This window comes from Orycteropus afer, unplaced genomic scaffold (assembly GCF_000298275.1).
Source record: "Orycteropus afer afer isolate SDZICR_OR568_19922 unplaced genomic scaffold, OryAfe1.0 scaffold00072, whole genome shotgun sequence".
NCBI lineage: Eukaryota > Metazoa > Chordata > Mammalia > Tubulidentata > Orycteropodidae > Orycteropus > Orycteropus afer.
Genome location: NW_006921659.1, coordinates 640,551 through 667,471, shown reverse-complemented (window position 1 = coordinate 667,471; position 26,921 = coordinate 640,551). Strand labels below are relative to the sequence as shown.

General features: G+C 42.2%; 1 protein-coding gene across 1 annotated transcript in view; it reads right to left on the bottom strand.

The window, feature by feature from the left end:
* Positions 1 to 268: 268 nt before the first annotated feature.
* The window catches only part of TRAF3IP2 (TRAF3 interacting protein 2), a 36,165-nt gene continuing 9,512 nt past the window's right edge, over positions 269 to 26,921 (bottom strand). Inside the window, exons 2-8 of the mRNA XM_007940790.1 lie at positions 23,139 to 23,319; positions 18,943 to 19,121; positions 16,240 to 16,328; positions 12,254 to 12,322; positions 11,071 to 11,187; positions 3,058 to 3,132; positions 269 to 415 (exon numbers count right to left, since the gene is read on the bottom strand). Of these exons, the coding sequence (XP_007938981.1) occupies positions 269 to 415; positions 3,058 to 3,132; positions 11,071 to 11,187; positions 12,254 to 12,322; positions 16,240 to 16,328; positions 18,943 to 19,121; positions 23,139 to 23,319 (857 nt within the window). The remainder of the gene's footprint in view (positions 416 to 3,057; positions 3,133 to 11,070; positions 11,188 to 12,253; positions 12,323 to 16,239; positions 16,329 to 18,942; positions 19,122 to 23,138; positions 23,320 to 26,921) is intronic.

The following is a 26,921-nucleotide window of genomic DNA, read 5'->3' as shown; positions in this document are numbered from 1 at the left end:
GCACACATCGGACATGGGCTCCCACAGTTGGTTTAAGCAGCAGGGAGTGAAGGCAGCCACAGCTTCCACTTCAGAGACAACGTCTGAAGAAGTCTCAGGAGGAAGAGTACTTTGCACAACAGGTCTTCAGGGGTTGGAGCCTCCTCACGGAGGGACGGGACGGAGACACAAACAGCAGGAGTGCTAGCAACCAACCTCAGCTAGAAGATCACCTGTCAGACCAGGGCGCCACACATGGCAGGGCCCTAGTGGTCCGGGGGTGGGAGTGTCACAAGGGTATCACCTGAAGGGTGGGCAGAGGGCCCCGGGGAGGAGCCACATACTCTTCTTCTCTCAGCAACCGCAGCAGGATGTTTTTCTTATTCTTGGGCCAGCTGTAGACGTGAGTGTTCTGAAGCCAGGCGGGCACATGTTCCTACAGGAGAGAGAATGACAGGAGCAAAAGTCATTAGAGAAAAACCTGGATTCCAGACCCCAGGCTCGGTTCCCAAACATCTATGGTTTTCCTTTCATGGGCGTTTCCTAGCAAACTGCCCTGGGAGGTGTGCTGTTTTGCTTTTGGACAGGCTTTGCATGTGAAATGCTCTTGGCTTCAAGTGCAAGCTGGAGGTCGCGTTATGAAAACCACATGTGCACAGCATTTTCTGTCAGGCTCCCAGACTACCTGCCCTTTGCATATCAACGTGCTTTTCACCACCCTCACATAAAAGGGGTAGGACAGAGGTCACGCAGACTGATGTGAATTCCCCTGTGACTTGGGAAGAAGTGTGCCAAGGCTATGGGCTTAGTCAAATTCATTATCCTTCCACTTCAGCCTCAGGTCTGGCCTGCAGTAAAAGGAGCCCACCAGACCTCAGTTACCAGACGAAGAAACAAACTGTCAACCTGGGCCCTTGAGCATGCAGTTTCAGGCTGGCTTCATGGAGCTGACAATCTGGTGGGGGCTGACAGATAATGAGTAAGTAAAATGCATAGTGTAAGATACATACTGTGGAAAAAAATAAAGCAGAGAAAGGGATAGGGAGTGCTGGAGCAGGGCTGAAAGTCTAGATAGTGTGCTAAGGAAAAGTGTCTCTGAGAAAATGAGCAAAGGCCTAAAAAGAGTTCAGGGAATGAGCTGAGCTTTGTGGATGTCCAGTTTCATGCTAAGGAGCTTTGGTGGTGTAGTGGGTAAGGCATTTACCTACTAACCAGAAGGTCGGCAGTTCAACCCCACCAACTGCTCCATGGAAGGAAGATGGGGTAATCTACTTCTGCAAAGATTTGCAGCCTCAGAATCCCACTGGGGGTTGCTTTAAGTTAGAATTGACTCAATCTCAGTGAGTTTGGGCCTTTTTTCTTTGAGAGTTTCATGCTGACAGTCTTCTGTCAGCCAGTGCAAAGAGCCCGTGGTGGAGCATGGGTGGCCTGTTCAAGGAGCAACAAGGCCAGTGTAGCTTGAACAGAATGAGTGCGAGGGTGTAGGAGAGGTCTGCAAGAGAGAGGGCTCTAGCAGAGAGGCCTTGGAGGCCATTGTGTGAGACCTATGGTTTTTGCTCTGATGAGCTGGAGCTCCTTTGGGTTTTGGAGGATGAGAGTACATGCTCCATATAATCAGTAAACATCTTCTGAGCACCTGCTGTGTGCCAGGCTTTATGCTAGGTACTGAAGATACCCAAATGAAATGACTTGAGGAGTTAATAATGGAGACAAAATACAGAAAAACAATCATATTACAGGCAATGATGTACTGGGGGGCAGGTGGTAGGAAGAGTCTGCCCCAAGTGCAGGCAATAGGGGATTGTCTGGTGAAGGTTTAAAAACAATAATAAAACCAACCAAAAGTTGGTCTTATTTTTATAACACCATGCTCCAGTAATTCTAAACAATTACTTCCATGCTTCAACTCCCAACTGCATACCATTGACTCAAGATACTGTAATTAAGAGTGCTCAAGAGAGGGACAATTTAATAAATTGGCCTGGGAGAAGAGAGGTCAGGGGAGGCTAGAGAGATTAGGTGATAAGCAAGAGTTCACTAGACAGAGAAGGCAAGAAAGGGTCTTATAAGCAGAGTGAACAGAAAGGGCAAAGGCACAGAGACACAAAAGAACATGGCCCATGTGAGGGCATGCTGAAATAGTCTAGGATACACAGAGCACAGGGCATGTATGCAGGGGGTGATGAAAGAGAAGGCTGAACAAGTGGGCACAGTCCTCTTTTGACAGGCCTCATGATTCACATTAAGAAAGGTAGAAATGATCCTACAGTCTATGGGAAACCCATACAAAATGCTTCAGTTGGAGAGAGACAGATCAGATCTACATTTGGGATGGTCTTTGGGAATAAAGCAGAGAATGGCTAGTCCAGGGTCAAAGTGGAGGTAAGCAGACTCTTGCAGCATTCTAGAGGGAAGGGAGGGGCAGTAGGGATGGAAAGGCATACTGTTGTACAGGTTGCATACTATACCACCCTAGGTGTCCCAGTCACATAAATTGGATTCTTCCCCAACCAAGGCAGAGGTCTCCATGCAGTTCTGGCATTTAGCACCCTTTTGGGTGAGTCTGGGACTGGCCTCAGAAGATTTTGCCTCCATTCCCCAAACCTGCTGGTAGGCCTTTCTGGTGCAAAGAACTCTCATGGGAACCACAGCAGAGTTCACACTGGGAACCGTGTACATTTAATTCGTATTATTCTAAGGCTTGGAGACCTGAACCATGTGCAACAAAATACTTCTGTGGAAGAGCCAGCATAAAACATACACATCTTGACTTTTATGTACAAAAGATAGGGAATATCAGATGAACAATCTCTTTCTTTTATGAGTTAAAACACAAACTGCTTCTTTGTGTGCAACGACTGTTTGAACAATTAGGGCAGCGATGGTTCTATCAGATAGTACTTTAAAACTCCCTGATTCATGCTGCTGAACCTAGTGGTACAAGTTGTTGATCTTTCTAGTTATATATCAGTCCTTCTTTCTAAGGATTGATAAAGAGTCTGACAAGGTTTTCCACTTAAATTCTCAGAATGCAAAATAAAACAAAAACTATAAGGGCTTTTGTTGTTATTTGTTTACCTTCTTAGCATTTGGAAAGAGCACAGGGATGAATCTGAAATTCATGCTTCCTTGTTTTATGAACTCAATCTGCATCTGAAACCAAACAAATATGAATGATTAATTTCAGGAAAGAGGACGAGGAGTAATGATCATCATAATCATACAAATTCTGCTGCAACAGACCTCTTGAAAGTGTTAAAAAGCAAAGACGTCACTTTGATGACTAAGGTGAGCCATGGTATATAATCACCTTATATGTGTGCAAAAGCTGAACAGTGAGTAAGGCAAACTGAAGAAGAATTGAAGCATTCAAATTGTGGTGTTGGCAAAGAATATTGAATGTACCATGAACTGCTAGAAGAATGAACAAATGGAGGAAGTACAGCCAGGATGCTCCTTAGAAGTGAGAATTACCAGACTTCATCTGTCATACTTGGGCCATATTGTTAGACGGGATCAGTCTCTGGAGAAGGATATTCAAGCTAGGTAACAAAGAGGGTCAGTGAAAAAGAGGAAGGCCCTCAACGAGATGGACTGACACAGTGGCTGCAACAATGGGCTCAAACAGCAAGATGGTGCAGGACTGGGCAGTGTTTTGCTGTTGTACATGGGTTCACTATGAGTTGCAACTAACTTGATGGCACCTAATGGCAACAACATAATCATGCAAGCCCATATAATATTTTTTTGTTTTCCTTATTTGAGCACTAAACAGTTATAATTTCAAGTCCTTCCCATTACATCTATGTCATTCACTCACTCATCAATCATTTATTGAAAGCTTATTAGAAAGCACACTCTGTGGTGGACTGAGTTTTAAGTTTTAGGATATCTTTGCAGGTGTGCTGGAGCCAGCTCACATCAGCTCACAAGAGCCCGTGGTGCATGTCTCTTCCTAACTCTATATTTAGTGACTTCATTTTGGTACCTTGAAATTGGCCATAGTAAGTATATACCATGGAAACTGGTAAATGCTACAGATCAGGAGTTGTGTTGTTGGTGTTGTTTCCAGTGACTCAGATTATAAGAACACCAACGACACCATCCCTATCTTCACAAAGCCAACAGTCTAATTAGCAGGCAGAAAGGTAGATTACCAACCATAATGTGGCATGAAAAATATGAAGGAAATGGTGTGGCAGCCCAGAGAGGGGCTGTCCATTCTAAATTAGGGGTCTGAAGTACAGTCACAAGGGAGGTGTCATTTGGGTACTGAAAGGAAAAAAAGCATTTGGTTAAGCAGGAATAATGGGGGTGAGAAGAAGGATATTATCAGTAGAAGAACCAGCATGAACAAATGTTTGGAGATGTGAACTGCGTAATGTGGTTGGTGACCAGCTAGTGATCCACTGTGGCTAGAGCCTAGGGCTTGGGAGGGAGTCAGGAGGTGAGGCTGAAAGGTCAGTTGTGAAGAGCTATCTGCCCCACTTTAGATTCCTCACACAAGTTCCAATTTCCTCTGATCCTGCAAAGGCCCAGGGGGATTTAGTTGCCAAGAACCTATCGAACCAGAATGTTCAGTCTGAGAAGAATTAGAATCTTCCAAATCCTGAGACCAGCACCAAGCTTTCAGTCTTCTGATGACAAGAAGATGAGGAATTATGTGTTCCCAACCATTTCATGTTCCAATTGATTTTTGTAACTGAGAAGTCTTCGTTGTACATGGGCATAGAAACAGAACAAAGAAGAAAGTGACAGTGGAGACAACTGGGTAATGAAATCACCATAGAAACCTCTCTTAAATACACACTCACACATACTCACATACACACACACACATATATTCCAACATACAACCACACACGTACCTTCTATAAAGTGTTTTTTCGGAACTTCCTTTTTTTTTTTTTAACTTTTTATTGTGATTTAGGTGCAATTTTACAAAGCAGATTCATCTTACATTCAACAGTTCATACATGTTTTGTTTCATGACACTGATTACAATCTCCACAATGTAACAACTACCCTCCCAGTGCTTACCCCTTCCCAGTGTCCTTCTTTCCTATGCATTCCTGCCTTCTGTGCTTTCTCCTATCACAAGTGCTGCCCTTCTCATCTCCCATGGTTGATTGTGCTAAGGAGTGCACCTTGCTGGTGTAATTTTTCAACTCGTAGGCCTATTGTTTAGCTGACGGTTAAGCCAAGGGAGTGAGTCTAATTCCAGGCTGAAGGGTGACTCAGGGCCATAGTCTTGGCACTTTCACCAGTTCACTTTCTAACTAGTAATCCTTGTCTCTATGTTTTTGAATTTTGTTCCACATTCTTTTTCCCACTCTATTCAGGATCTCCAATTATGATCCCTTTCTCAGTGGTTGGCATTGGTAGCTGGGCACCATCCAGTTCTTCTGGTCTCTGTGTCATGTAAACTGAGGTTCCCATTGTCCATTAGTCCCTTGGACTAATTGTTTCCGCATGTCTTCATTTTCTTCACGCTTCTTTGCTCTGGATGAGGAGAGGCTAATAGTTGCATCTTAGATTGACGCTCTCAAGCTTTTAAGACCCCAGTCACTACTATCAAAGTAGGCTATAGAGCAATGCTATAGCATATGATGTTGTGCTAGTTGAGCTTGATGTCCTCCATGGGTATGGTCTTGAGCCTGTAGGCTCAACGACTCACTCCCTCAAGGTACTTGGTTGTAGGTAAGAAGTTGTCCTAAATTTGTCCCCTGTTAGCTCTATAATCTATATGGACATAATTTATAGCACATACAAATATGTATGTAGGAATACCATCTGCCAAACCTATTCCTGTTCACCTACCCAGACCTGATCTTGTCTGTCTACCTATGTATCCACCCATGGATTGGTGTTTGTTATATGTGTATGTGACAGTGTTAACCTTTGTTGTCTGCACCTCTTGTGCACCTGTGTCCTCCTCTTCCTTAGTGATATTGTGCTGCTCATACACTCTTGTTATATTGTTTTTCCCTTCACCCAAATCAACACATCTCTTAAAAAGGCAGCGATTTTCCCTCCTCTCCCCTCCCATCCCTGGTAACCAACAAAGAAAATTTCCTTCCCTGTGTAAACTGTTCTTTGACTTTTTATAATAATGCAGTCATACAATGTTTGTCCTTCTATGACTGACTTATTTCAGTCAGCATAATGTCCTCCAAGTTCATCCATGTTATGAGGTGTTTCACAGATTCTTCATTATTCTTTAGTATTGCATAGTCTTCCATTGTATGTATGTACCATAGTTTGGTTATCCATTCATCCATTGGTGGGCACTTAAATTGTTTCCATCTCTTTACTATCGTGAATAGTGCTTTGATGAACACAGTGTGCGTGTATCTATTCATGTCCCAGATCTCACCTCTTTAGGATATATTCCTAGCAGTGGCATTTCTGGATCAAATGACATTTCTAACTTTTTTAAGGAAGTGCCATACCATTTTCCAAAGTGGCTGTACCATTTTACAGTCCCACCAGCAGTGTATGAGTTCCAGTCTCTCCACACCCTCACCAATATTGTTGTTGTCTGTCTTCTTGAATTTTGCTATTATTGCTGGGGTAAGATGATATCTCATTGTTGTTTTGATTTGCATCTCTCTAAAGACTAATGATCATGAGCATTTATTAATGTGTTTGTTGGCTGCCTAAATATCCTCTTCGGTGAAGTGTCTGTTTGTGTCTTTGCCCATTTTCAATTGGATTGTTTGTCTTTTTGATGTTGAGGTGTTGAAGTTTTCTATAAATTTTAGAGATAAGTCTCTTGTCGGATATGTTGTTACCAAACACTTTATCCCAATCTATAGGTTCTCTTTTTACTCTTTAGGCGAAGTCTTTTGATGCAGGTAAGAATTTAATTTTTAGAAGATCTTAGTTTATCTTCTATTTGTGCATTTTGGGTTATGCTTGATAGTCTAATTATGCCATAAATTAGGACCCTTAGGTTTGCCCCTATTTTATTTTTGATGAACTTTACAATTTTGGGTATGTATCTTGTTTCATTTTTCTGCAAATGGATATCCAGTTTTGCCAGCACTGTTTGTTGAAAGAGACTTTCTCTTCCCATTTGAATGGGTTTTGGCCCTTTGTTAAAGATCAACTGTCCATAGGTGTATGGATCTATTGCTGGATTCTCAATTCCGTTCCACTGGTTTATATGTCTATCATTGTACCAATAACAGGCTGTTTTGACTACTGTGGCTGTATAGTAGGTTTTGAGATTGGGAAGTGTAACACCTCCTACTTTGTTTTTCTTCTTCAGTAGTGCTTTGCTTATCTGAGCTCTCTTTCCTTTCCATTTGAAATCAGTGATTGGTTTTTCCATGTCCTTAAAGAATGTACATGGAATTTGGATAGGGTTTGCACTGTATCTATAGATTGCCTTTGGTAGTATTGACATTTTCACAATAATCAGCCCTTTTATCCATGAGCATGGCATATTCTTCCATTTATGTAGGTCTCTTATAGTTTCTTGTGGTAGTGTTTTGTAGTTTTCTTTGTATAGGTCTTTTGTGTCCTTGGTAAGATTTATTCCTAAGTATTTTATCTTTTTGGTAGCTCTTGTAAACGGTATTGTTTTCCTTATTTCCTTTTCAGAGATCTCTTTGTTGATGTAGAGAAATCCAACTGATTTTTGTGTGTTGATCTTACATCCTGCCACTTTGCTGAATCTTTCAATTAGTTCCAGTACTTTTCTTGCTGAGTCTCTGGGATCTTCTATGTATAGAATCATATCATCTGCAAATAGAGATAGTTTTACTTCTTCCTTACCAATTTAGATGCCTTTTATTTCTCTTTATTGTCTTCCTTGCCTCTTTCTAGCACTTCCAATACAATGTTGAATAGAAGTGGTGATAGAGGGCATCTGGTTCCCGTTCCAAAGGAGAATACTTTGACATGGACTATATTCTCCATTATAGTCCATGGAGAATAATGTTGGCTATTGGCATTGCATATATGCCCTTTATTATGTTGAGAAATTTCCTTTCTATTCCTATTTTGCTGAGCGTGTTTATCAGGAATGGGAGTTGGATTTTATCAAGTGCCTTTTCTGCATCAATTGATATGATCATGTGGTTCTTTTCCTTTGTTTTATTTATATGATGGATTATATTTATTGTTTTTCTGATGTTGAACCATTCTTGCATACCTGATATGAATCCCACTTGGTCACGGTGTATTATTTTTTTGATATAGTGTTGGATTCTATGGCTAGGATTTTGTTGATTTCCTTTTAAAATTTCCTTTTAAATATCAACACCAAAAGCATATTTTAAAATAACCATGTACTGTGCAACTAAAAGCACCAACCACACTGGTAAAGAGTAAACATATGAAAGGAAGTATATGGAATTAGTAATTTAAAAGTGAAAACTGGGTTTACTTTCTGGCTTCCTAAAACTAAAATTTGGTTTGACCACTAGGTTACTCAGTCTGTTAAGGGACTATCCAGCCACAGTTCATTTGTATTTTCTGCCTCTCATACTTCCAGATATTGGCTTTCTGAAGTAGTGTGCTCTATGATGATGAACTCAAGGGTACCTCTTCAAACACTGTTACGACCAAGTTCTTATTGTTCTAAGGTTTTCTATTGCCAGGGCTATGTATTGGGGTCAGGGAGAGTAGAAAGTCAGTTAGGTGGGAAGGAAGGTGCTTCTGTATCTTGGCCAAAGTTAAGGGCCAAGATATTGTTGTCCTAAAAAAAAAAAAGCATGTCTGGAGAGTATTTGGTTCATGGCTGGGCACAGTCAGCCAAACTCTGAGGTTGTTGTTTATTTCTGCCTGGCTTTGCCACACACCAACAGAGCTGGACACATTTCCTCAGGAACTGGCACAGACCTGGGGCCCTTCCCACACACCAGCTGTCCACTCCTGGGTCTGGCATGTTCCTAGAGATGCAGGCAGGACATTGGGTCCTCTGGAGACATGCAAACATGCAGCTGACAGCCAACGGATGGCAGCACCCAGAGGAAGCCCTGAGGTTTTAGGGCAGTTTACTTTCAGAAATGGTACCTTTTCTGGGTGCTGCTAGACTGGGGTAATACGGGAACAGGAGGGAGACTTAGCAGCTTCTCCTGACTCCTTGGCCTTATACTTTTGACCTCGCCACCTTGCCTCTGGTTTTACTTTGGGTTGGTTCTGAGCTCAAACAGTGGTCAGCACTTGGTGGAAGAAGTGACAGCGACCCTAGACACCCACATGAGAAACACCCACTCACCAGCCCACCTTTTTCCTATACTTTTGATACATAGTACAGACATGGGATTTAAGACTGGGTTAAAGCTGTATGTCCTGTGGCTGACCTGGACTGCTTCCTTCTTTATGCTGCTTATTTCATTTGGGCCACTTTTGCTTCCTGTCCCATCTTCCTGTCTCAGTGAGCCCCTGTGTCCATTCTGAGTGCTTCCCCCAACCCTTGTGGATTGTTAGAACTGAAAGGGAGCTTACAGATTCTAGTCCAGTGATTTTCCAACTTTTTAAAATCTCAGAATCCTTGATAAACAAACACGGCTGAGAAGTACAGACCAGCTCTGACTGAGATGGGGTGGGGGGTCCAGAGCCACTGCTACTCTACACATATGAAGTCATGAGTCTTGTCCAGCACCTTCGTCAAGCAGTAACTGTCCCCACAACATCACCATAGTCATGGAGAGCATGAGAACCACTTCCTAAGTATTGTTGTTGTTGTTGTTATGTGCCATCGAGTCAGACCCGACTCACAGCTACCCCTCCTTGGGTTTCTGAGGCAGTATCACTACGGAAGTAGATTGTCCAGTCGTAAGTATTGGTGACCCATTTTACTAATAGGGACACTAAGGCACAGAATTTTTAAGTAATTGGCCCGTGGTTACTGTTATAGATTGAATTGTGTCCTCCAAAAATATATGTTGTAAATCTTAACCTCTATGCCTATGGTTAAAGAGCTCTGGTGGCATAGTGGATAAGGCATTTGACCGCTAACCAGGTCAGTGGTTCAAACCCACCAGCCATTCCTTGGAAGGAAGATGGGGCAATTTAGTTCTATAAAGATTTACAGCCTCAGAAACCCAATGGGAGTTGCTATGAGTTCGATTTTTTTATGCCTTAGGCATAGTGCCTAAGACATTTGACTATTAACCAGAAGACTAGCAGTTCAAACCCACCAGCCAGTCCTTGAAAGGTTGGGTAACCTACTTCCATAGTGATACTGCCTCAGAAACCCAAGAAGGGGTCGCTATGAGTTGGCTCCAACTCCACGGCAGTGACTTGTTCTTTTCAGAGTTACAATCCAAGTTGGGAATGGGTTGTTTTTGTTATGCTGGCACACAATAACAACAACAACGAGGCAGAATTAGTATGGGGTTTATCTTGAGTCAGTCTCTTTTGAGATATAAAAGAGATTAAACACAAGATGGGGGAAGAGAGATGCCAGCACACTGAGATTGCCCAGGAACAGAAGCTCAGAAGAGACAAAGACTGCTCCAGAGGTGACAGAGAAAGCCTTCCCCTGGAACCTGCCCCCTGACGTCTGACGTTTAGCCTCCTAAACCGTGAGAAAAGAAATTTCTGTTTGCTAAAGACCCCCACTTGTGGTTTTTCTGCTTTAGCAACACTAGTGAAGCATGGCAGTCACCCAGCCTGCTCAGGAGGAGGCTGGAGTTGAATCAAGGCTGCCTGACTCCACCAAACAGCACATGTCCTTTTCGCTCTGTCCCCCTGCCTCTCTGCAAAGGCAGGTACAGGAACGCCCTCCCCGCACTCCCCCCCAGCCCTCTTTCTCACCCCTCCTAGACTACACATGTGTTGCGAACAACCAAGCAGCAGAGCACTGCTTTCCAGACTCTTGGCCCCTAGAGATCACAGACTAATGTCGCTTTATTACTGATATGTCATGTGGTGACTGGCCCAAGCTTCCATAGGTAGACAGGGTCAGGACTACTTCTCTTCTCCTGACTTGGGAGCCGTGGGGTCCTTCATCCAGCCTCCTTCACCCAGCCTCACATTGCTGCCTTCACTTGCTCTCTAGTCGGCAATAGGCCTTCCTTAGGTGCCCACCCATCCCTGAGGGGCGTGAGGTGCTGGGACTCCCTCCCCACTCACCATTCGATGGATGTATTTAGTATGTAAGCCATGCTCGTCGTCGTCCAGCTGCGACTCAGCGCCTTCCACATCCTGTTTGTATTTGGGGCTGATTGCTATGATTATCATCACTGTCTTCTGTTAATGAGAGGCAGAGAAGCATGTTTATGGAAGTGTAAAGTGTGGTCCATTTGGTGAAAGCAGGGTGGAAACTGGCCAGCAGGGCTGTAAGCGTGTGCTAACATGCTCTGGATGGAGGGACAGGCTCATTCTTGTGGACCGTGAAAGGCACTGACCCTCCACACCCCGAGCCGCTTGTCTTCCCTTCCCCTCCCCTCCTCCTGTCCAGCCCCTTCCCCCATCGAACACACAGAGCAAGTGGCTCAGAGTGGAGCTCTCCTAACAGCCATGCTTCTCCCACCATTTCCGCAGCCATCACTAATAAATGTCTAATGAAAGCCTGAATCACTGAGTTTGCATCACCGTAGTGAAAAGGCTCTGCACCAACGATGAAAAGCCCCTCCTCTCTCCCCGTAGCCGGAGCTCAGCTGTCCGTTCCTGCACTCCTGACCGCCCTGCATTCGGTGTGCTTGCGTTAGCACAGTCAATAGGAGCAGAGCCTTCAGCACAAACCAAACATCAGGTTGCAGACAAAAGAAAAAGCAGCAAAAGCCCAGCCTGTGCAACTCCTGTCCCCCACCGGCTCCCTCCAAAAGAAGCAGCCGACACAGACACGCTGGCAGCAATCAATTTCTATCTTGTTAAAGCACAAAGTGTCCCAGTGGCCAATATAGATTCTGTCAGTGGAAAACAAATCACGGGGCTGCAAGTAAGCGCCTCAGGGGTGGAGCGCTGCACGGCCCAGTCCTACAAAACACTTGGAGTGGCCTCCGATTAAATTGAATTCTGCCGCTCCCTCCCCACCTTCATTTCCTCCTTTCCTATTCCAGTCAAAAATTGTTTGCTCTGATTGTTATCAACCACCTGTGTCTGGTTTGACTGTTATTTCCTGCCTGTGCGTGTCCAGGAGGGTGACCCCTATCCTTCCTTTCCAAGTCTTTGCAGCGCTTCCAAGAAGGGAGCCTTTGTTGGGACTTGCTCAGCTTTGCACTTGGGTGGGATGTCAGTGCTTCTTTAATAAGATAACTTCACAAGCTAATTGTTCTCGCGAGAAGGCAATCTCGGCATTTTGCAACATACTTACATCCCTAAGGTAGCGCTCCATCCATTTAATGATATCAATGCCACGGATTCTGTCCTCAAATATGTCAATCTAGAAGAAAAAGATGCGGCAGCTTCATGAGAAGCTTTTTCCACCTTCAGAGTAAGAGAAAACACAAGAGCCTACATATATTTAAAACCCCAAAAGTTAGTGAATTGAATTATTTCCACAAAAACTATGTGTTGTAAATCCTGGCCTCTATGCCTGTGGTTATAATCCCATTTGGAAATTGGTTATCTTTGTTATGTTAATGAAGCAGGATTAGTGCAGGGTTTATCTTGAGTCAATCTCTATTGAGATATAAAAGAAATTAAACATAAGCTAGCAAGGAGCAATGTGGGAAGAGAGATGCCAAGACATCTCCACGGAACCAGGAAGCAGAAGCTAAAGAAACAAGGCCCTCCCGCCAGAGCTAGAGCCACAGAGAGAGAGAGCCTCTCCCTCTAGCTGGCACTCTGAATTCAGACTTCTAGCCTCCCAAAGTGTGAGAAAGTAAATGTTTGTTTAAGCCAGCCACTTATGGTATTTCTATTACAGTACTGCTAGATAACAAAGACAGTTACTAATACTTGTTTTTTTGGCAGGAGGGAGCACATAGGTCTAAAAAGCAAAACGCAATTTTCTTAGAATGTTTCCTATTTCAACATGAATAGGCATTTAAGTATGTAATGTCCACTATTAGAATATAATGATACATATCAACATGTATTCATGGCGATACAATTAAGTTTTTTAAACTCTGAGAGATATAGTGGATCACTAAGTTGAATCTAAGCCAGAAAAAAGGTGTGTATATATAAAAAATATATATACATTATATATATATATATATTTTGGAAAGGGAACTAGGGTTCCAGAACACTTTAATGGATGTGTAGCATTCAAGTACTGAGATACAGTTGTGGTGCTGTGTTTGTGTTAGTCAGGTCATTATTATACTACTATGTCCAGTTTCAATCTACACATTTCAAAAAGATTTTATGAAACGTGGAGCAGATCCAAGTAACAGTCACAAAAACAATTAATGAGATGGTGGGGAAAAGGTTTGTGATGAAAGTCAAGAAGTAGAAATCTTAGGGCTTGAAAAGACTGATACTGAAATCAATCTTTAAGTTTATGAAGGGGAATTTAAAAAGGAGAAACATGAGTTATTTTCTGTTTTATGGAAGATCTAGTAAGAGGCCTTCCGTGGGCCTACTCTTGTACTGCAGCCAGAGAGCGCTGTGTGTGGGCACAGGTACTCTTGATTCATAGATGGGTCATAATCATGCACAGGAACGAGTCACTCAGAGTGTGTGGATTCTCCATCCTTAAGAAGGAGTTATTTGGTTTGGCCACATTGCTCCCAGAATTGTCCTAAATGTCACGCTCCTATTTAGAAACTGATAAAGGCAAGTCCTAGCCATCCAACAAGCTTCTGTGTCTTAACGTGATCCAACCTTACTCTCTTTCCCCACATACCCTCTCTACTTTACTCAAGATGGGATTACCATCTCCAATTCCTACCATGCTCATACCTGGCTCCTGTCCCCTCTCTCTCCACATCAGAGTTCCCTGCATGACCTCCTTCTAGTCACCTCACTAACTCTACCCCATTGTGACCACTGGTGGTACTGGACAATGAAAAATTGTCATAACATTCTTTCTTCCTTCTTCTTTAGACACTTGAAGAAAAAAAAGGGTCTCATTTATGTCTGTCTTATCTTCTCAACCTGATTCTAAGCTCCCTATGTGTCTGGTAGCTTAGTGCCTAAAGCACTTGACTGCTAACCAGAAGGCTGGCGGTTCAAACCCACCAGCCACTCCTCGGAAGGAAGATGGGGCAATCTACTTCCATAGTGATACTGCCTCAGAAACCCAAGGAGGGGTCGCTATGAGTCGGGTCTGACTCGATGGCACATAACAACAACAAAAAAAACATGGAAAGATATCATGCCTTATATGCTCCAAACTGTCAAATACATGTTGTGTTGTTGTTGTTATGTGCCATCGAGTCGGACCTGATGTTAGGTCAGCTCTTCTCTTCACGATCCAGTAACCACTCCTCCCTTGCCTCTTCAGATCTATAGGTGGTAACAACTCCCTGCTTTTGCTAGCCCCAGGATATTGCACTATTCCCTATGGATTCCCTAAGACCTTCCTACAGCTCTGTAAATGGTCCCCTATTAAAAAGCTTTAAATTACCCTTTAATTTTATCATTCAACTAAGGAGATCCTGCTTTATCAATATTACTAACTTAGCTGTCCAGGCTAGGGCTCTGTGACTCTACTAAAAACTTCATAGTGATGAGGGTCAAGGACAGAAACAAATTTCTACCTACGCAGCCCCTTTCTAAGCTCTTTCTGGGCTCCTTTCTTAGCCCATCAGTATGCGTCTTTGGAAATGATCAAAAAGTTGGATGTTTTCTGAAATGTTGGCCTTATATCTTATAATTTATGTTATTGTTGTGATGATATTTTCTTATTCTAGAAATGAGAGAGTGAAATATTGGTCTCTATATAGTCATAAAGCTAGATTGTATAATTTTTTTTTAAACTTTCAGGCACTGCTAGTTAAAAAAAAAAAAAAGAATTGTGTTATAGGATAAAGAAATATTCAAATAAAAACTCCTATTAAATAATGCTGGCTCAAACCCACCAGCCACTCCTTGGAAGGAAGATTGGGCAATCTACTTCTGTAGCGATACCACCTTGGAAACCCAAGGAAGGGTCACTACGAGTCAAATCAACTTGACGGCAGTGAGTTTGGTTTTTGGGTTTATTAAACAATGCTATTATAACCTTTGAAATTTATATTTAGTTACCAAGTGTTCCGTCTTTATCCTTCAATATTCTCATGCACAAATATTTCCTTTCATTTTTCACCACTATCTAGAATTCACCATCACTAAATACCTGAGCAGAGCTCTGGTGGTGCAGTAGTTAAAGCATTTGGCTGCTAACCAAAAGGTCTGTGGTTCAAACCAACCTGGTGTTCCACGGGAGAAAGATGAGGCAGTCTGCTTCAATAAAGGTTTACAGCCTTGGAAACCCTAAGGGGTCCAATAGGGTTGCTATAAGTCAGAATCAACTCAATAGCAGTGGGTTTGGTTTAAATACCCAGAGAGAACCTCTGGGAAGGAAAAGAAGTGATCTCAGTCTTTGAGGAAAGCCAGTCCCTCCACGTAGCCTCCTGTGGTATTTTGTTATCCTAAAGATACAGTCACATGGCTTTAGGCTGTGTTTTTTCAAGGGGTTGCAGGAAGACAGGAAGAGTCTGCTTTCTGAGATTTCTTGGCCCAAGATCATATTGAGCCAACTGGGCTGAGTGAAATCTACCTTTCCTAGAAATAGACCACACCAGCCGAGAATCCGGCCGTGTATCCCCTGACCAGAAGCATTGCTGCTACATCAAGGTGTAGAATGGCAGCTGTGTGCGATGGGGCAGCCAGGCTCAGGGGGGGGTTGACTTTTGCTAGCCCTAGTGTATTTGAAGTTGGATACCCAAGGGACCAAACCTCAAAGCCCAGTGCAGAGCAAAAGGGTCTTGTTAAATAAGCAGGTGACCCGTAAAGGAAGCAGCTTCCTATATCACTGGAAGCACAACCCAAATGGGCAAGATTGGTGAAAAAGGGCAAGGGTACAAAGTACAGCAAGAGCCGGTGGTGGTTCCTGCAGGCCAGGGCCGATGGTTCCTGCAGGCCAGGGCCAGCTGCATGTGTGGTCTGTAATGACAATGTTCTTGCTGGCCAGAGGCACTCAGGGTCACCTCAAAAAGCATAAAGGATGAAAATGCTGGGGACTTGAGATGGTTTAACATCTAGAAAACAATTACCTAAATCTGTAACTACTTAGTTCATAATCATATAAATCAAATTATATAGTTTAAAACAGCAACAGCTATTGATACTTGTTAATTTCTTTTGTTTGCTTATTTTCATTGTACTTGCTTTTAACTGTTCAGTTTTCTCTTTGGATAAAATACTTACCGCAGTTTGAAAGCCGTTTACCAACAGAAAGTTCACAAATTTCACCACCTCCATGGCTGTGTCCATAGAATATGTAATAAAGACTTTCCCTGAAAGAGAGATTTTCACATTTATCAGAAACTAGTCAAATCAATCAGTTCTAAACTACACTTCTGAAATGTGTGCAGTGTCTTTTGTTCTCCAAGAATAATAAAGGGAAACTTGGTGGGGGAGGGGTGATTCCTAAGAGCTTCTGTCTGCAGCAGTGTAGGACATTCAACTGGATTGCTGTCCCCAGAGCACAGCTCCTCAAACCCAAAGGGTAGGGGGTCTGCCCAAAGGCACGCAGACTGCTCAGGGTAAATGGAAATAAGGGGACATATGGGAGCACGGCAGGCTGGGAGACAAGCTGAAGAGATCTGAGAAACCACATGATGCTTTAACAAATTTCCACCACCCAGAACTTGTGGGCCCTTAAGATCAGGCCACCATCTGGTTTCCTAGAGACACTTGGCGCCATGCCCAAGGAATGCTCTTACAGCCTGCCAAAGAAGCAGAGACACGCTAAAGGAGACCTACAGGGCCACCCAGCATGTCCTCTTTTGATCTTGTGATGCTCTCTGCTGCGCTGGAACTTTTGCTTGACTAGAGCAAATGTGGGGAGAGGAGAGAGAAAGTGTTTGCCCTTCTCTTCATTCCTCCCATCCACTCTCTTGTGGGGGAAAGAACAGGAAGTTGGAATAGGCTAAAGTGCAGCTCAGAAATAGAAGAACTTCAGTTACTTAAAGGAGAGACTCCAGGGCTGGGCAGTGCAATGCTGCTAACTCCCTCACTCTTGCCGAGGTCAGCTAAGAGCAGCTGAGAACTACATTTAACTTTGTAAGGATGTGAACCAATGTTTTTGTTTTGGTTTGGTTTGGTTAGTCTTAGGGACATTATCTAGCTAGCAATTTAAAGTGAGAGATGAATAATTTCTTTGTGTTGATTTTTACTTGAGAATGTTGTTGTTGTTGTTATGTGCTGTCGAGTCAGACCCAACTCACAGCAACCCCTCCTTGGGTTTCCTAGGCAGTATCGCTATGGAAGTAGATTGCCCAACCTTCCTTCCCAGGAGTGGCTGGTGGGTTTGAACCGCCAACCTTCTGGTTAGCAGTCAAGTGCCTTAGGTGCTACGCTACCAGAACACTGGCTAAATCTCAGGAAGTCCCTGAGGCAGAGGGTGGAGAAGAAAGGAGATTTGGAGAGAAAATAAGAATTTGTACGTGTTCAGCTACGCTCAGGCTCTCAACAACAGTGTTCAGGGGTCATATTGACCCATTTAAACAGCCAGGCATATTGATGGCCCTCAATTAATTTAATTCTCAACTCCTAATATTCAACTAACTCCTAAATAAGTAATTTTAGGGCTGCCTTTATAGATTATAAGGAACTCTGGTAGTGCAGTGCCTCAGGCAGGCGTCTGACTGCTAACCAGAAGGTTGGTGGTTCAAACCCACCAGCCACTCCACGGAAGGAAGATGAGGCAATTTACTTCCATAAAGATTTACCACCTCAGAAACTCAATGGAGTGTCACTATTACTCAGAATCTACTGGATGGCAGTGAGTTGTATTTTTTTTTTTTAACAGATTATGGTAAGATAAATATGATCCATAGACTGTGGGTAAGGCATTTTGTTGCTAACCAAAAGGTCATTGATCGAACCCACCAGCTGCTCTGTGAGAGGAAGAAGAGGCAATCCACTTTCATAAAGATTTACAGCTTTGGAAACCCATTGGGTGTTGCTATGAGTCAGAATTGACTAGATGGCAGTGGGTTTATAAACCGATCCCATACACAGTAACATCAGTTCTACACAATTAAAGCATGTAGTATTTTTAAAAGATTTTCAGGAAAAAAAAACAAAAACATTTAAATGAAGAGCAGCAGTGGATCATTGCATGGAAGTCTTTCAGCACTGTAAATTATGACTAGAGCACAGATCTCTCAACAGGGGTTCATTTCAAGGTTGATTCAAAGAGGTGCCCAAAGGCTTAATAAAATTATCTGAGCTTCTCTAGCAAGCACAACAGAATATAACAATTTCACAAGTATGGCTGTTTCCTTAAGGTTTCTGGAACTAACTGTCCTGACTGACCTTAATATGAGAACACTTTGGTGATATTTCAAGATTTCTGGTTCTGGCTGCAAAATGTGAAAAAAAAGAATCATCACCTGACACTTAGTTGAATGTTTCTTTAAATAAAAGGCTTAGTTTGCATTTGGTTGTGAAGCAGTGTGGAGAATGTGAGACCTGTTTTCCAAACAAGATTGCTCCTTCCTACAGGAAATGACCTCGTTCTTGATGACTGCTGCTAATTTATGGTGAGACGCCGCTGGTCCCTGGCTAATACCACATGGTCATCCAATCAATTTACCCGGGGAAAAGTCCACTCAAGAGCATCATTTAGAAGAGGGAAAAATGATGGGGTTGTTTGTTGTTGGACTATGTGTTTAAGAAAGTCTGGTACATTGTGTTACTGGTAGTTTTAGAATCACTAAAAACATTTATACGAAAATACTGGTTGCTTTCTTTGTTCTTGTTTAGCAAAAAGCAAAAGCAAGAAAGTAAATTTTATTTCACTGAATATATGACAAATATCTGAAATTATAGATGGATGATACTCAAATACTCACAAGGGTAAGAGCTGGTAAGAAGGAGAAAACAACTTTGCAGACAACTTACGCAATTCTTCTGGCAAATTGCTTGTTTTCAGAGTTCCTCTGGCTGGAGGGTTACTAGGGGGTCGAGGAGCAGCAGCTGGGGATGCAGCCCGGGGACCCTGTGGTCTCAGACCTGCGGGGCACTCCAAGGAGTCCTTAAGAGCTCCAGCTCTGTTAGGTGTCTGGTTATACAGCTGGTCCCTGGAAAGGAACACATTTACAATCAATTGTCATTTTCTATAAAGACAAACTGTGAAGGACAGAAAGCCTTTCAAGAAGGCTTAAAAGTGAACTATTTCCTCTGCCTCCACTTGGCATCTAAGAGGGACGAGTGGAGCTCCTTGGAGTTTCAGTCAATAAACAGTTCAGCTGGTTGCCATATGCAAGAGCCTGTGATAGGGGTCAAAAGAGGAGAACAGGATTTCATTTCTCTCTTCAGGGACTGTCTAATTGGGGAAATAAGTCTCCTACAGGGACAGACAACTCACCAACAAACAAAGTAACATAATGGGTGATGTTGAAGCTTGCTGTTACAGGCGTTCAGATAATGGTAGATAACAAATTATGTATCAAAAGGTTAAAAAAAAGGGGGGGAGCCATGCAAGTTTAAAAGTATTATGTTGTTAATATATGAACATGATTTTCAAGACCTTTAACAAAGTTTCTGCCACTTTATTATATAGCATCTTCATTATTATTTTGGTTGCCAATATCTGAGAACATTCTGCTGAGATGGCCAATCAGATGCACTTGTGTGAGATTTGGAAGGCAGAAAGGAAGTGGAGGTCATGCTTCTGCCGGTTCTGTGGTTTCCTTTGGTAAGAACAGTCATGAGCTGTTGAGTTTTCCTCAGGAAACATCCTAGTGTCCTGTTACAGCTTCATTAGTGTCAAAAACAGGGCATAGGGCATCACATTTTTGCCAGTACAGATCTAGCAGGCTCAGAAGGGCTCTGGATCCAAAAGTTGCAGTGGTCAGTGGCAGCTTCTTGATAGCAAGTTGTACTATGGCAGTGTAGTCTAGGGTCAAGTTCCAGTGGTGGCTTTCTGGTCCTCCACCTTCCGGATCGGGTCTCAGGAGGCATCTTCTTTGGTTGTACCATTCTGTGGTTTGCTTTGGGATTGTTGCTAAAAGCCCAGCCCAAAGCTGACCCCTCTAACCACCAATAACTTTGTAAGCACCCAATCCCCTATCTTAAATCCCCTTCTGCTTAAAATAGCTATGGTTGTTCCTGTTTTCTATAACAGAATCCTAACTGATAAGAAGACCAAACCTGTATCTGTAATGTATTATTTCTTTAAAAAAAATTCTGAAACAAATGTGGCAATGTTAACATTTTAAAAATCTATGTAGTGAGAATATGGATATTAGATACTTGTGTGACTGAAATAGTTTCATATTAAAATTTTAAAATATGTTTTGATTACAAAATCTATACATATGTGCCCAGTTTTTATAGATTGTTGCTCATACTGTCCTATTTTTCCCAAATGAGTAATAGAGAAATTCTGAAAGACTTATGTAATAAGATTTAAAATATCTCTACCATATTTTTTAAATGTGTATGTTTTAGGAGGTTGTTTTATTTTAAATTATTAATGTATAGGGGAAAAATTCCTACAAAATATACCTTAACCTACAGGGGATCTGATCTCATTTCTTTTCACATTAATTCTCTTTATTCCCAAAGTTTCTTAGTTGTTATTAAAGATGATTACTTATTTGGTAAAGAAATGTTAAGGCCCTGGTAATATTTTAAAACTTACATATTAAAACAACATTACAGGTGTTAATGATAGAGTAAAATTTCTGGATTAAGTTTTTCTTTCAAATAATCAGGAAGAGGAGAAATATCTTCATCATCTGAACTTATTTTTCATTATCCTAAAATGATAAACTAAATCCAAGGAGCACCTGACAGGTTTAAATTGATGTTACAAAACCAATTACTTTGTATTATCTTTGCAACTCTTCTATAAATCTAAAATTATTTTAAAATAAAATTTATTTTTAAACAATTACTATTGACTCTGCTATCCAATACCAAACTTATAAAGATGCTTATATTTTGTTTGTTTTCTTGGAGTTTTAGATATTTTTTCTGCAAAAGTGTTTATCCTTTTATAAAATCCATTTTATTTCATTCCATTTTAAAGGACATATAGTTTTGTTTTTTTAAAAAAAGATAAGATCTGTCTGGAAAGAAGACGTAAGTAAGTATGGTTCCTGGAGAAGGAGCTTGGCGACACCACGCTTACTGCTCCAAGTGTGTGCTGCCTCTTGAATGACTCGCTGCATTTGCTTTTTGCCTTTTTCCCTGAAAGTGAAAATTCTCTTCAGATTTCTTTCCTTTAGGGAAAACAGGTACTAATGTAGGTCTTTTGTAAAAGCGAAGTGTTGTAAAGCAAACTTCCAGAAAGCAGGGTACAGTGTAGTAAATTACTCAGTATGGCTTTTCTACCCATTAGTCATTGTAAACTCAGTGGTGGAATGAACAACTGAGGAGCTCCTGATTGTAAATGTTATCCACCTGGATTATCTCTGTTGGGAGTGGCACAATGCAATGTTATGGGAGGCTCACTCTCAGGTGCTTAGAATTCTGTTGTTATGATTGGTTGGTTTGGCCACTCTGCCAAGCTCAAAAGGAGGCCTCCTAGAGGCAGAACTCTCTCTGACTGCAGCAGGTTGAGGAAGACGTGCTGCTGAAAGAGACACAGGCTCCTGAGACATGTGTTGCTGGGAAAGAGACGCAAGAGACACGCATTGCTGAGTGAGACACGGAGGGACCAGCACTGCTGAAAGAGACTGTGAGAGACTGTTGGCTGAGGGACGGTGGGCTGGGAGATAGACTGAGCATTTTTCCTGAACTTGAATTGTAGCCTGTGGTGCTTCCCTAATAAACCCTATAATCTGTGAGCTCTGTGTGGCCACTGCAGTGAATTATCAAACCCAGGAGAGAGGTGGTGGGTGCTTTGGGAGGAACGGTTGGAGAAAGGGCTAGAGGGAGGCAGCATGTCTGGCCTTGCAGTAATAGGCCTTGGGCTATTGATGGTGATTCTACCTTCCTCTTGTGGGATTAGAGGAGGTCAGAACATGTGGCCTCCTTGCCCTTTTTGCATGGGGGATACCTGTATTCTCTTCCACTCTGTCATAAATTAGGAAGGCACTCTTACACAAGTTTCTCCTATATGTTTTAGATCCATAAACTAAGAGAAAAGGAAAATTTGAAGAAGAATCAAAAGAGAACAATGAGGAGAAAAATATGAAAGGCTTAGAGAACTGAAGTCATGAAAAACCAGAATGGCTTTTCTGGAAGAAGACATAGGAAGGTGACTTAGTAACGGTGCTCAACATGTCTGAATGTCTTTGTTACAAAAGAAAAGAGTAGGTTATTTTTCATTTCCATTGAGAATTAATTGAATTAAATTTTTTAAAGTTAGAAATGAATTTAAACAGCAATAGAAACTAGGGTATAAAGAATTTATTCACAGTGGAAGGCAGTCATAGTAAAAATAAAAATCTATTTATTGGGCTAAAAGGCCAAGTGATCTAAAAGTATAAAGAGGGAGGTGTAATTTAGAGAGTATCATAAGAGTTTTTCCTTCAAGGGAATTTTGACTAGTCACTAAAACTAGTCAAAAATTATATATATACACACATCCATACATACATATTTATATAAACATATATATATATATAAATAAAAAACAAACTCACTGCCATTGAGTTGGATGCGACTCATAGTGACCCCTCCTTGGGTTTCCAAGGCAGTATCACTATGGAAGTAGATTGCCCAACCTTCGGTCGAAGGAGTAGCTGGTGGGTTTGAACTGCCAGCCTCCTGGTTAACAGTCAAATGCCTTAGGCAGTATGCCACCAGAGCTCCTACATACATACATATATATACATATATATATATGTATATATATACATACACACACACACACATATATATACACATACACACATATATACACACACACATACATAGAGAGAGAGAGAGTGGCTTTCCATATCTTGCTAAAGAAATTCTTGTCAACCAGCCTCCATTTCCTCCTGACCTGAAAAGTCTATATTGGGCATTCCACCACTGACTTGTTCACTAGCTTGAGTAGCAACCCTATACAGAGTTCTGATGCATCTTTGTTGAACAGGCATAATTCTTTTTCATGTTAAAGCTATCTAAAAAGATCTGAAAGTGGGCCCTGCCATACTTACCCATACCTGGAGGGCCCTGGGGAGAAGTAGTGTTGCTGTGCTGGTCTCTCTTCTTGGTCTTGAGGGCTGGGATAATTCAGAATGACCTTCTGCACAGGGTGAGGGCCTCCGGGTAGGGGCTTCCCAGGAAGAACTGGCTGGATCACTTGCTGGTAGGCGGCTCGAGGGTAGTCATGGCCATCTGCAGGTCAAGACAACAGAGAAAATGGAAGATCAACTCTGGTTATTTTGTGTGAAAGGGGAAGTAAGCTCAGTGCAAATTTTTGTCTTGTTACCAACTGAAGATTCCAGATATCAGTTACCACCTCCATGATGTCTTCCATATTTCTGTACTATCATTTATTTGATTTTCCAGTTCTAGTTGCTGTCGAGTCCTCTGACTCATAGCAACCCCATTGCCTCAGAGTAGCAGTGCCCCGTAGAGTTTTCAATGGCTGACTTTTTCAGAAGTAGGTTGCCAGACCTGTCTTCTGAGGCACCTCTGTGTGGACACAAACCTTTAACCTGTCAGTTAACATCTGAGTGCAGTAACTATTTGCATCACACAGGGACTCCATTTACTTGGTAGTTTTCATTAAACTGATTCTGGTTTTTCTCTCCCCCACCAAATAGGATCACATATGAAATAATGAGATTGGTATTCTAATTGGAAAAGTCAAAGTATAACTTCACATAGCCCCCTAATTTAATAAGATACATAGGGTGATCTAACCAGGAAGACCCTGTCTCAAATCACCATTCCTCTTCTAATTCTCCAAATTTCTAGAACTCATGGCTAGGAGAAATTAAATATAAACCTATCATTCTCATTTCCTACTCTAAGTGGACACATATATACCCATATTATCACTCCCTCTTAGGAAGTAAATAAATGAAACTTTGGCTCATCCATCTGGAGGTAGCCAACTAGCTCTAATGAAACAGTTGCAACACCCACCAACTTTCTTGGTCCTCTCCTGCTAAAGTCTATATGAACTTGAGGCTGGATCAGTTATAAGAGGGCAGAGCTCAGAGTAAAGCCAAGGCTAGTGGTGACTTATGTGACTGTGTAACCTGGGAGGCACCTGGTTCCAGCCAGGCCCAGGAACAGCTGGGGTCTAAAGTGAAGAGGGGCAGCCTGCCTGAGCAGGTGAGAGAAGAGAACTGAAGGCCAGAGGAGAGGTGCAGGAACCCCAGTAAGGGTGAGAGAAGAAGGCCTCGAGGGAGCTGCCTGTGCCTGGAGGGGCTGAAGTGTTGGGAAATCTGAGAGATAAGGGTGAAGATCCCTTTTCAGGGTGGGCCTGCGTTACAAGGGAACTGGAAGAGTGCAGTGGGTAACTGCTCTCCTTCCAAAGGAAGGAACCATGAGTAGCTCCTGGTGATTCAAGCACTGCCACCTCTGCCCAGGTAAGAACTAGGGCGATACAGGTGGCATGGATATATGGACAGGAAGGAGCTTTCACCCCCAAAATCTTTTCCCCGAGAATATATTGACCTTTAAAAACATTTTTTTTTTTTCCTGATTATAAACATAATAATCAAGTCTGTCTGTGTGTAGGTAGAATACATGCAGAGGTATGCTGAAAGAATGAAGATTTGCAAGCAAGTAACAGGTAAGGTAGGTTGGAACCTGATTGGGGTGGGTGAGAATTTTATTCTTAGTTTGGTAAGCAGGAGCCAGTGAAGGTTTCAGGGGAATAGAGGGATGAATGATGGCCTCGGGCACAGAAGAGAAGACAAGTAATGTGCATGTTTACTAGTGTGGCTGCCTCTAGGTCCCCACTGTTGAGACTCAGGAGACAGCTGGGTGGTCCTAGAAATGGCCTAACCCTGTCTCTCAAGGCTGGTCAGAGTCCCTGGAGTCAATGTAGTGTCTGCTTTGACCTCTGACACCAGCTGGGTCTTTTCTGTCATGTTTCTCCCCTGTAAGAGTGACCATGCCCTTCCAGCCCAGGCTGTCTGCTGGCCCTGACTCAGGACCTTGTTTTGCTGTTACTTAGGCCTGTTTATGATGGACATTAGGGACATTAGAAAGAGGAAGAGGAGAAAAGGATCTGCCTGGGCCTATCCCAGCCCCTGGCTCATGGAGTACAGCTCTAAGGCAGCTCTAGGAAACGGGGCCACAGGGATTTTCATAACACATAGATTCTTCTTTCACAGCCTTCTTAGGCTAATATCCAGGGGGTCTAGAGTGCCAAATGCTGTTTCATGGCAACAGAGCAGGTCACTACTTGCTCCTTTTTCCCAGCTGCCATCAGGTCACCTGGCAGGGGCCAGACCTGCTTTTAGAAGAGCTCTACGTGAGTGCAACATTCACAAACCCCAGCTCTAGATACAGCTCTCCAGACATTTCCCACTGCACTTAAAACCCACCCTGCATGATTGCACGATTGCACAATCAGGCCTTTGCCTTCTTTTTATTTTTCAAATTATGGTGAAAACATACACAGTCATTTCAACCATTTCTACATGAACAACTCATCGACACTGATTATGTTCTTCAAGTTACACACACATTCTTGCTGTCCTTCTCCAAACTGTTCTACCACCATTGACTTAAACCCACTGCTCCCTAAGCTTCTTGTCTAAACTTTCGAGTTGTGGTTGTCTACTTGATCTCAATAGATAATTCTTTAAAAGAGCACAATGTTTAAGGCAGACATATTTTACTTATTAAGATAAACTATTTTTCGGTTCAAAGACTTTAGGGGATAGTTTTGGTCCCCTGCCCTTCTTGATCTCACCTCCCACATGCTCACTAGTTCGCTACACCCAGCTACACTGGCCATTTTCTTTGTCTTCAACACCCCAACTTGCCCCCACATCAGAGATGTTGAGCTTGCCATCTCTTCTGCCCAGAATGTTTTTGCCCTAGATCTTTACAAACTAACTTCTTGTCATTCAGATCTCAGCTCAATATCACCACTTCAAAGAGGTCCACCCCATCACCCAATTAACTTATCCCGTCTCATTTTACTTTTCTCATAGCACTTATCATGTGATTCTTACTGATTTGTCAACTTATTGTTGACTGCTCTCCCTATAACAATATAACTTTGTGAAAGCAGGGCCTTGTCTGTTTGCTACTATGTCTCCAACACAGGGATGGCACATAGTAGATGCTCAATAAATATCTAATGACGGAATGGTTAAATAGTCAGAAAGCCAAGTGAACACACATAGATAAAGAGAAGTCATTTAGACCAACATGATCTATCTACTGGCTAATTGGGTCTTCTAGGCTGTTTACTTCTCATCTGCTGTTCATTTTGGTGGGTTTTTATCAGCATCTCCTTCTGAAAGGTTGAGAGGAGAGAGACAAAGTGAAAAAGGAGAAGCTTTGCCAGTGGTCAGGAAAAGCTTTTGCGAGATAGGGGTTGAAAGTAACTCAAATGAAGCTTTGAATGTGTTCCATAGCCATTAATGTGTGGCTAATAATGTTTTATTTGCTTTAAAAGGACTACCAAGCTCTAATCATAGGGTTTGTTTCTTTTCCCGAAAGCGGATGTTAGTGCTATTAATCAAAAGCCTTTGAATCAAGGTCATATAATTTTTAACAGATTATTTCTCGCACAACATGTTTTTGTCTCATAGCAACAAATCATGTCATTAAAATCACTAAGGCATGTGGCTAAGTGTTTGATTAGCTGCAACTTTCATTTCTGAAATGGCCACCTGTGGTAAAAAGTTGCACTGGTTTATGTGAGCAAATGAAAATGATTTTTTAAATTAGGGTACAGATATATAGTCCTCCATGCTGTCCTTTGATTGTTTTAAAACAAAGAAAGTATTGAATATCTATCA